The 11,230-nt window shown below is 43.1% G+C and overlaps 1 protein-coding gene across 1 annotated transcript in view; it reads left to right on the forward strand.

Moving 5' to 3' along the window:
- Positions 1 to 11,230, forward strand: part of KAT2B (K(lysine) acetyltransferase 2B) — a 126,740-nt gene that overhangs the window by 29,650 nt on the left and 85,860 nt on the right. Inside the window, exon 4 of the mRNA XM_011933775.1 lies at positions 10,263 to 10,389. Coding sequence (XP_011789165.1) covers positions 10,263 to 10,389 — 127 coding nt within the window. The remainder of the gene's footprint in view (positions 1 to 10,262; positions 10,390 to 11,230) is intronic.

Below are 11,230 nucleotides of genomic sequence, written 5' to 3' on the forward strand. Positions count from 1 at the left end.
AGTTTTGCTTAGTCACCCAGGCTGGAGCACAGTGGTATGATCTCGGCTCATTGTAATGTCCGCCTCCTGGGTTCAAGTGATTCTCCTGCCTCAGCTTCCCGAGTAGCTGGGATTTCAGGCATGCACTGCCATGCCCAGCCAAATTTTGTATTTTTAGTAGAGACGGGGTTTTGCCTTGTTGGCCAGACTGGTCTTGAACTCCTGACCTCAGGTGATCCACCCGCCTCAGCCTCTCAAAGTATTGGGATTACAGGTGTGAGCCACCGTGCCTGGCCCATTTTTGTAATTATTAATGATGTTGAACATCTTTTCATGTGTTTATTGACCATTTATATATCTTCTTTCAAGTTTCAAGTTTCATTCACGTGCCACAACTTGAATGAAACTTGAGAGAGGCACTTCTTTGGAGAAGTGGCTGCTCAAGTCCTTTGCCCGTTTTAAAATTTTGTTGTTATTGTTGTTGTTGTTGAGTTGTAGGCATTCTTTATATATTCTGAATATTAACCCCTTATCAAGTATATGGTTTGCAAATATTTTCTCCCATTCTCTGGGTTGCCTTTTCACTCTGTTGTGAGTATGTCTTTTGGTGCACAGAAATTTAAAGTTTTTACTAATTCCAGTTTATCTGTTTTTCTTTTGTTCCCTGTGTTTTGTTATTTGAAACAGGATCTTGCCCTGTTGCCGAGGCTCGAGTGCAGTGGCACAGTCATGGCCTGTTGCTGCCTCGAACTCCTAGGCTTAAGGGATCTGCCCGCCTCAGCGTCCTGAGTGACTGTGACTACAGCATGCATCACTATGTCCAGCTAATTTTTAAAATTCTTGTAGAGATGGAGTCTTGTTTGTTGCCCAGGCTGGTCTTGAACTCCTGACGTTCCCAAAATGCTGGTATTATACACGTGAGCCACCACACCTGGCCGCCTGTGCTTTTGGTGTTATATCCAAGACACCATTGCCTAATCTAGTATCATGAAGTTTTTTTCTGTATTTTCTTTTAAGATACTCTTTTTTTTTTTTTCTTTTGAGATGGGGATCTCGCCCTGTTGCCCAGGCTGGAATGCAGTGGTGCAATCTCATCTCACAGCAGCTTCTGAGTAGGCCCTTCTTTTTTTTTTTTTGAGATGGTGTCTCGCTCTGTTGCCCAGGCTGGAGTGCAGTGGTGCAATCTCATCTCACAGCAGCTTCTGAGTAGGCCCTTCTTTTTTTTTTTTTGAGATGGTTGCTCTGTCTCCCAGGCTGGAGTGTAGTGGCACAATCTCAGCTCACTGCAACCTCTGCCTCCCGGGTTCAAGCAATTCTTCTGCCTCAGCCTCCCAAGTAGCTGGGATTACAGACTTGCACCAGCATGCCTGGCTAATTTTTGTATTTTTAGTAGAGACAGGGTTTCACCATGTTGGCCAGGCTGGTCTCCACCTCCTGACCTCATGATCCAACTGCCTCGGCCTCCCAAAGTGCTGGGATTACAGGCGTAAACTACCGCGCCTGGTCGAGATTCATAGTTTTAAGTTTTATGTTGAAGTCTTTCATCTATTTTGAGTTCATTTGTGTGTGTGTTATTAGCTGAGGCTCCAACTTCATTCTTTTGCACGCAGATATCTAGTTTTTCCAGCCCCATTTGTTGAAAAGACTGTCCTTTCTCTATTGAATGGTCTTGGCACACTTGTCAAAATCATTTGACCAGTATCTGTGAGGGTTTATTTCTGGGCTATCTATTCTGTTCCATTAATATATAAGAAGCTAGCAAACTGTTTTCCAAAGTGACTGTACCTTGTTACATCCCACAAACACTGTATGAGGATTCCAATTTTTCATATCCGTGATAATTTGTTATTGTCTACTCCATTTGAAAAAAGAATTTATTTTGTGTTTAATTGACACCTAATAATTATACATATTGATGGGGGCATAGTATGGTGTTTTGAAACATGTATATATTGTGTAATGGCCAAATCAGTGTAATTAGCATGTTTATCATCTCAATCACTTGTCATTTCTTTGTGATGAGAACATTCAAAATCCTCTCTTGTAGCTATTTTGTAATATGCAATATTTTATTGTTAACTATAGTCACTCTACTGTGCGATAGAACACTAGAATTTACTCCTCCGATCTATATTTGGTTAGAGATATCTTATTGGGTATGAAGTTACGGTTTTGATCTGTGACATTTAAACATTATGCCTTTGTCCAACATGGAGCAGAGAGGTAGTGAATAAGAGCGAGGCCTTCCTCACTCACAACCACAGTGCCAATTACCTGCCTGGACACACTTTGTGCTCTTGCAGGGTAGAATGAGTAACCCCAGGCAAGTCTCTTATCACCTAGAGCCTCAGCTTTCTGTTTTAATAATGGCAATAATTCATACTTTCCTTATGTCAGGTGAGATAAGAATACATGTACATTTTTAATTTTGGGAGCTAAATAAATGTTGGATTCACAGTTATACTGAATAAATTTTCCATCAGCGTGTTCTTGCTGTGGGACATCCTTGACACTAATTTAAGTTTTCCAACAAATGTGGCTTTCCAATATTTTAAGCATGACAGAATCCTACTAGACAGCTGGCTGTCTTTCTCCTGTTCCTCTGGATGTCACTCAAATATCCTCACACCCATCTCACTCGTTAACACAGAGTGAAGTGTGAGCTCCCCACCCCTTGTCTGTCTGTGATCTGGGTTGTGACCCCTTGTTTATCCTGTTTATCTTCTTTCTCATCATCCATCCTGGTTTCTGCCTACTATGACAAAATCGGTTGCGTGTTTTTGACCTCTAACCCTGGATCCTATTGGGATGAAAACATTATCCCAGTCCTGTTGAAAGTAGTGCAGTGGCCTTTTCTTCCTTCTTGGTTCTGCGATGTCTGCAGAGACTTGCTCTTGGGGGAGATGAAGTCATCTGGTTAGCTTTCCCCTCCCTGTGCCCAGGTTGCTAGCTGCTACAGTAATTGGCTTGGCAGTGCACTCCCCGAAAGGTTGTCCTTCAGCTGATACTTCGTTAAAGCTGCAAGGCCAACTCCCTTGGGAGTTCCCTTAGACAGCAGCTGTCATGCCTAATTAAGGAGAGACATGGGAAAGGTGTTTTGAAAGGAGACCTCTTATCTCAAAGAACAGTGGCCAGGCCTGAACATTGGAATGGGGAGATGAAGGCCAAAGTGGAGGGCATGGTAGCAGTAGCTCAGAAAACTTGGCAGAAAATGCTTTGCTGGCAGTCAAGGATAAGAGCATTGACTGTTTTTTAAAGGACGTAGTATGTCCTTTTTAGCAAATCAATGAGTCTCATATGTATTAAAAATTTTGTACACTTAGGTTGTTAGGTGTCCCATGGAGCATGCACACGTGCAAGAACCAGTTTTCATATCCTACAAAAAGTACTGAAACAGGTAAGGAAAACTCAAGGGATTCTTGGATATATCAATAGGGTATAACTTTAATGAGTTAGGACCACTTAGGGATGCTGAGACTATTCTATGCTTCAACTGTTAGGGTCCATAGTGAAGACCTGGGGCTTGAGGGTAGAGTTCCTTTATAGTCCAGTGCACTAATATCCAGTAGAAATATGGGGGCCACCTATATTATTTAACATTTTCTAGTAGTCCTGTGTATTATTTTCTTAGGCCTGTCATAACAGCCACAAAATACATGGCTTAAAACAACAAATAGAGTTTTGTTTTGTTTTTATTCACTGTTTTGGAGGCTAGAAGTCTGAGATCAAGATGTCATCTGGGCCACACTCCTTTTGAAGGCTGTAGGGAAGAATCCTTCCTTGCCTCTTCCTAGCATCTGGTGGTCCTTGGCGTTCTTTGGCTCATAGTGAGACCCTGGTCTCTCTTATAGTGAGATCCAGCCTCTGATTCTGTTTTCACTTAGCCTTCTTTGCTGTTGGTCTGTGTCTGTCTCCAAATCTCCTTCTTTCTCTTAGGAAAACACCAGTCAGGCCGGGCGCGGTGGCTCAAGCCTGTAATCCCAGCACTTTGGGAGGCCGAGACGGGCGGATCATGAGGTCAGGAGATCGAGACCATCCTGGCGAACACGGTGAAACCCCGTCTCTACTAAAAAATACAAAAAACTAGCCGGGTGACGTGGCGGGCGCCTGTAGTCCCAGCTACTCCGGAGGCTGAGGCAGGAGAATGGCGGGAACCTGGGAGGCGGAGCTTGCAGTGAGCTGAGATCTGGCCACTGCACTCCAGCCCGGGCGGCAGAGCGAGACTCTGCCTCAAAAAAAAAAAAAAAAAAAAAAAGGAAAACACCAGTCATTGGTTTTAGGGGTCAGGATAATTTCATCTGCATAATCCTTAACTGATCTCATCTGCAATGAACATATTTCTAAATATGACCCCATTCTGAGGTTCCAGGGGAACATGAACTTTATTTACTATTATGATTATTTTTTGAGACAGTCTCGCTCTGTCACCTAGGCTGGAGTGCTGTGGTGCCATCTCAGCTTACTGCAACTTTGGCCTCCTGGGTTCAAGCAATTATCCTGCCTCAGCTTCCTGAATAGCTGGGATTACAGGTGCTTGCCACCATGCCTGGCTGATTTTTGTGTTAATAGAGACAGGATTTTACCATGTTGGCCAGGCTGGTCTCGAACTCCTGACCTCATGTGATCCTCAACCTCGGCATCCCAAAGTGCTGGGATTACAGGCATGAGCCACTGCACCTGGCTGGGACAAGAACTTTAGGGGACACACTGTTCAACCCACTGCACCGGATTAAAAAATCAGAAAAGCCAAAAACTAAATTTTATTAATTCTAATGTTTACTTTAACTGAATATTTCAAAATATTATTACAAGATGTAATCAATATAAAATAGTTCTTAATGTGCTATTTTAACATTCTTTTTTTTAATACTAAGTCTTTGAAATTCAGGGTATATTTTCAAACACCCATAACACATCTCAATTTTTATTGCCAATTTTTAAAGACTCTGTGTTCACTTGTGGCTGGCTGCCACATCTTGGACAGCACAGTTGGAATGCTGCAGGGCTGACAAAACTTTTATACTTCTCAGTGTTTCACCCCATGTTGTCTCCCTCTCTTCATTCTTCTTAGTTTTCAGGGAATTTTAATTTGTTTCGAAAGTCTCAGTTATTATGAACAAAAGAAATAAAAATCTACTTTGTACTGGGATCCCAAGACTCAGTAGAGGAGGTAAAATCAGCCAATTTTGAAAGAAAAGATCTTTATTCAGTTACATTTTTAAGCATCAGTGTTTATTGTAGGGTAGAATTCATTAACCACTCTATCACAAGTGGTTTCAACACGTGCGGTTAATATTTAGGATGTAACTTTTTTTTTTCTTTTATTGAGTAGGGGGAATATAAGACCTTATTATTACAAATCTCCCTGCCATGAGATTTGTGACTCACCCATTTATGAGCCCCCAGTGAACACAGCCATTATTCTCTGTCATGTTAAAACAAGAAGGGGCATAAATAAACTTTTTTTCTGGGCTGACTGAACTTAAGTCTATTGCAACAATGAAGTTAAGATCTACATCTCTAAAACTCTGTATTGTCTTCTCCAAGAATTTAAAGCTTGTTACTTGTTAGCATGAATCTCAGGGCAAGGCAGAGTTTTATAAGCAAGCCCATAGGAAGAAAAGTTTTAGATCCTTGAATTATTTATTTTATTTATTTTTAATTTTTTAAAAAATTCTGAGACAGGGTCTCACTCTGTCACCCAGGCTGGAGTGCAATGGTGCGATCTTGGCTCACTGCAACCTCTGCCTCCCGGGTTCAAGCGATTCTCCTGCCTCAGCCTCCCAAGTAGCTGGGATTACAGGCATTCACCACCATGTCTGGCTAATTTTTGTATTTTTAATAGAGATTGGGGTCTTGCCGTGTTGGCCAGGCTGGTCTCGAACTCCTGACCTCAGGTGATCTGGCTGCCCTAGCCTCCCAGAGTTCTAGGATTACCTGTACCTGTCCTGTCTGGCTTCATTTCATTTCATTTCTTCTTTTTTTTTGAGGCAGGGTCTTACTCTGTCACCTACGCTGGAGTGCAGTGGCATGATCTTGGCTCACTGCAACCTCTGCCTCCTGGGTTCAAGTGATTCTGCTGCCTCAACCATCTGAGTAGCTGGGATTACAGGTGTGCACCACCATGCCAAGACATTTTTGTATTTTTAGTGGAGATGGGATTTCACCATGTTGGCCAGGCTGGTCTCGAACTCCTGACCTCAGGTGATCCGCCTGCCTCGGCCTCCCAAAGTGCTGGAATTACAGGTATGAGCCACTGTGCTCCACCCTGTCTGGTTTAATTTCAACATGTCTTTACCCACTGTGCTGTAGCCACATTGGCCTTTGCTTTCTGTTGAGCAAGCCAGGCACTCTCTTAGCTTTGCACTAGCTGTGTTTCCCTTATACCAGATACCTAATGACCAGCTCCCTCCTGTTTTCAAGTCTTTGCTCTAAGGTCATCTCAAAAAGTCCTAGTTAAAATTATACCTTTTATCCCACCCTCTGCTAAGTTCCCTGTACTTGTCCTTTTATCTTTCTTTCTATAGCACCATCACATTCTCCAGGATATTCTATAATTTACTTATGTGTTAATCTTGTTTTCCCCATCCCCGGCCACCCCTAATGTAATCTCCAGGAGAGCAGAATCTTTGTTTCATAGTCAATAGTACCTGGCATGTAGTAGGCCTCAATAAATACTGTTGAAAGAATGAGTCACTGTGCATAACTCTTTGGCTTGAAATGCAGTTCTCCAAACTCAAGGTGTTTTTGGTTATTACTGTTTTTTGCTTCTAGGTTTGGCCTGCCATCCTTAATTGCTTTGTGGGGGCTGTTTAGTTATTTTTTTTTCTCAAACTGAAGGTCCTTTGGGAAAGGGCTGTGGATCAGACCAACTATTCAGAAAAGCTGGAGGCTTAGGGAGTTCCTGGAAGTAGTTATGCAGCAACTAAGAGAGGTTGGTCCGCAATAAGGGTGGTTTCCTCTGACCCTACAAAATCTTAGTGATACTTTTGTAGGGGAAGAAAGCTGTTTTCCCTTTACCATTTTAGATGCATCAGTTGGGGCCCTGTCAGTCAGACTAACAAAATACACGAACAAGAGAAAAACAAAAACAAGTTTATTGACGTATTCATTGTGCATGAACATGGGAGCACCCAGTGAAGAGTACCTCAAAGAGGTGGTTAGAACTTGGGCTTATGGGCTATCTCAGCAGACCAGTAAATTTTTAGAGAAGTGAGAAGACAAAGGAAAAGGACCTTGAGCTGCTAGGGACAGCAGATCATGGGAAGGCAAGTATGTGCGGAAACCAATGGTAGATTAGGGCTGGTTTTAGCAAGGTTTGTTATGTAGATTCCCGTGGTACCTTATCTGGGCTGATAAAGGTCTAGAGTTGTCTCCATGATCAACTTCTGTCCTTCTTGGTAGAGAGGGAAGAAGGGATACCTTTAAGAATTTATGTCCTGGCTGGGCGCGGTGGCTCAAGCCTGTAATCCCAGCACTTTGGGAGGCCGAGACGGGCGGATCACGAGGTCAGGAGATCGAGACCATCCTGGCTAACATGGTGAAACCCCGTCTCTACTAAAAAAATATAAAAAAACTAGCCGGGCGAGGTGGCGGGCGCCTGTAGTCCCAGCTACTCGGGAGGCTGAGGCAGGAGAATGGCGTGAACCCGGGAGGCGGAACTTGCAGTGAGCTGAGATCCGGCCACTGCACTCCAGCCTGGGCGACAGAGCGAGACTCCGTCTAAAAAAAAAAAAAAAAAAAAAAGAGAATTTATGTCCTGCTTCTGGGGATATAGTGGAGGGCAGAGAGCTTTTCTTTTTCTTTTTTTTCTTTTTTTTTTGAGACAGAGTCTCACTCTGTCGCTCAGGCTGGAGTGCAATGGTGTAATCTCAGCTCACTGTAACCTCTGCCACCCGGGTTCAAGTGATTCTCCTGCCTCGGCCTCCCGAGTAGTTGGGATTACAGGCGCCTGCTACCATGCCCTGCTAATTTTTGTATTTTTAGTAGAGACGGGGTTTCACCATTCAAGACTGGCCAGGCTGGTCTTGAACTCCCTGACCTCATGATCCACCCGCCTCGGCCTCCCAAAGTGCTGGGATTACAGGTGTGAGCCACTGCGCCCGGCCAAGCTTTTCTTGTATCTGCATTGTAATAACCCTTATACCAAAGCTGTATATTTTGGCTTGCCATATTCTGCTATTCACTGTCTTCATTGTAAATTCTCATGACAATTTCCCTCAAGAACATGGCCTCTGAGACCTTTGCAGCCTCTGAAGAGGTGGGTGGCTCATTGCAGAGAATTTCAAGGCCAGGTTCAGCCTGGCAACAGAGAACTCTGGGGGTAAAAGTTGGGCCTGCATGATGCCTAGACAAAAGAGGGTCACTTGAGCTACTCACTGGGGGATGTAGCTGTGGGGATGCTGATGTAGGTGCTTCTCCTGGCCCTGCCTTCTCCATCCTCATTAATACAAAATGGGAAAAGCAATCAGGTTAGGTGTTCCAGATTCACATGGCCCACTGAAAAAGACTCATTCAGAAGCAGATTTTTCTTCTACCATGACCCTTCTTACCTTGCCAATGGTTTATTCTCTTTTCTTATACTGTTATACACAGTTCAGAAATGATCTCTATCTTGGAGAATTTTATGTATGAGGTCAAAGCAGCAGCCTCTAACATTTTCTTCAAATTAGACTTATGCTGCTGGGCACGGTGGCGCACGCCTGTAATACCGGCACTTTGGGAGGCTGAGGTGGGTGGATCACCTGAGGTCAGGAGTTCGAGACCAGCCTTGGCAACATGGCGAAACCCTGTCTCCACTAAAAACACAAAACTTAGCTGGGCATGGTGGCGCATGCCAGTAATCCCAGCTACTTAGGAGGCTGAGGCACAAGAATCACTCGAACCTGAGAGGTGGAGGTTGCAGTGAGACAAGAACGCACCACTGCACTCCAGCTTGGGCAACACAGAGAGACTCTGTCTCAAAACAAAACAAAACAAAAAAAACCCCAAAAAGTTTGGATAACTGTATTACAAAAGTAAAAAGAAGTCAATATTAATAATATCTTTTCTTTAACCCATATATCCAAAATAATACATTTAAACATATAATTTCAATATATAATATAAAAATCATTAATGATAGATTTTATATTTTGCACTAGCCTTCTAAATCTGTATATTTTACAACTACAGTACACTTTGATTTGAACTAGCTGGATTTCCAGTGCTTAATAGCCACACATGGCCAGAGGCTTCCATACTGGATAGTGTATGTAGATGGCTGTACCCTAGAGTGACTTCATCTGTGTTACATGTTATTCTAACAGTGTACTTTCTGGTTTCCCAGCCATAGCTGACTTGAAGCAGTAAATAAATGGTGAGAGTGATGGAGTGCTAAGAATAGTAGAGAAGGGGCAGAATAATTATTTTTATAAGTGGCTGGGGTCATTCATTGCGAGCATGCTAGCCTTTCATACCTTGAGACCTGCCGAAGCACACAGTGTGGTACCGGGTAGAATAATTGATAATTTTTCACGCTTGCCTTCCATTTCATGGGTCTAATCACTTAAAGAAGGCCACATCATGTTCACTCTTGTCTACAAACAGAGAGAGGTGTGAAGAGTATGTGGACAAAGTTAAGGAAGCTTTCTATCAAGTGTTGCTAAAATAATGGTGTTCTAGTACAGGAAACCTGGAAATATATGTATAAGTAGAAACCCAGGACTACATGATGAAGCCCTCTTCAGTTCTAAAGCTGGGAGCTCACAGAAGTCTTGGAGGAGCCTGCAAGTGTGTCTTCAGCTGGGTGTGCCCCGTCTCATCTTCTTAAGATTGCTAACTTCTTCAGTCCTGTGGGTTTCCCTTCTGGTCCATGGGGCAGAGATGCAGCTGGTGCCTTAGAGCCTGCAAGGCTCAACCTTAGCCTAGACCTTAGCTGTGTTTGTGGGACATCAGGAGTCTGGCTTGTGGATTTGGAAAGTCCATCTTTGAGATGGACTTTCTTGGAACTGACCACTTCATGGATACCCATTGAGGGTAATGGGAGCAAAGTGTGTGGGTCAGCTGCATGAGCTGTAGCATGCAGATTCCAGCCAGCAGAAAACAAAAGAAAACAAAAAGCAAAGCACCCAAATCAAACACCACCTTTGGCTTTTCTATTTTTCTCTTGTGTATATGGAAGACGACAAAGTCGGGGTGAGGGGATAGCTGTCATATAACTAGTGTACATTGTTCTCATGTAAAACTATCAGTCCACGGCTGCCTGTTACATAATTTTATCTGTTTCTTTATTCCTTTTTTAGGCCGAGGAGTCTTGCAAATGTAATGGCTGGAAAAACCCTAACCCGTCACCCACTCCCCCCAGAGCCGATCTGCAGCAAATAATTGTCAGTCTAACGGAATCCTGTCGGAGTTGTAGCCATGCCCTAGGTGAGTTCCTAAATCTTCAAGGAAAGTATAATGAGTTCATTGTTGCCTGAGACTCTTAACTTACTGAATTCTGTGGGCTCACCAAGTTTGAATGCTATGTACCTCTGTATGAGACCAACAATAAGAGCCTCTCTAGTCTCATGAGTTTGCTGGGAAGGGCTTCTTGTGAGAGACAAATGCTGCACTGTGTGCAGTGACTTTGTCCCTTCTTCCTTTCAAGAGCTGAGTTGGACTGGGGGATTGCCAAGTAAGATGAAACATGACAATCGAGCTAGTTAGCATGAATAATGTGTAACATGTCCTGATTCATTTTGGGGGTCGGGGCCTGAGGGTCTTTGACCTCAGGGTTGAAACCTCAACCAATGGGTTTAATGATAATAACGATCATTTTTATTATTTCTGTTGCCCTGAACTTTCTGGGGTGCTTCATTTTATCTTCATGTTCCTTAGTTTTGTGTATCTCATAGCTCTTTCTTCACTGGGTTGCTCTTTACTGTGTTTAGTGAATGTTTACTGGTGGTTTCCCTTTCAATTTTCTTATCTTACCCTGCAAAATAATCATTGTCAGTGATGGCACAGTAAGCCCTGCTGCAGTTACTCAAAAGGACTGTGCTAGTATGTTGTTCTGTGTCCTGATACTAGTTTTATAATTAAAATATTTTTAAAAAATCATTTGTTGTTTGAGTAGATAAAAGTTGAGGAATTAGTTTTTCCTAGATACTAAAATTTCAGTCCATGAAGAATCTTAGAATATTCTTTTTTATTTTGAGATGGAGTCTCGCTCTGTCGCCCAGGCTGGAGTGCAGTGGCACGATCTCGACTCACTGCAAGCTCCGCCTCC

The sequence above is a fragment of the Colobus angolensis genome, unplaced genomic scaffold (assembly GCF_000951035.1).
Source record: "Colobus angolensis palliatus isolate OR3802 unplaced genomic scaffold, Cang.pa_1.0 Scaffold129, whole genome shotgun sequence".
In the NCBI taxonomy this organism is placed as follows: Eukaryota; Metazoa; Chordata; class Mammalia; order Primates; family Cercopithecidae; genus Colobus; species Colobus angolensis.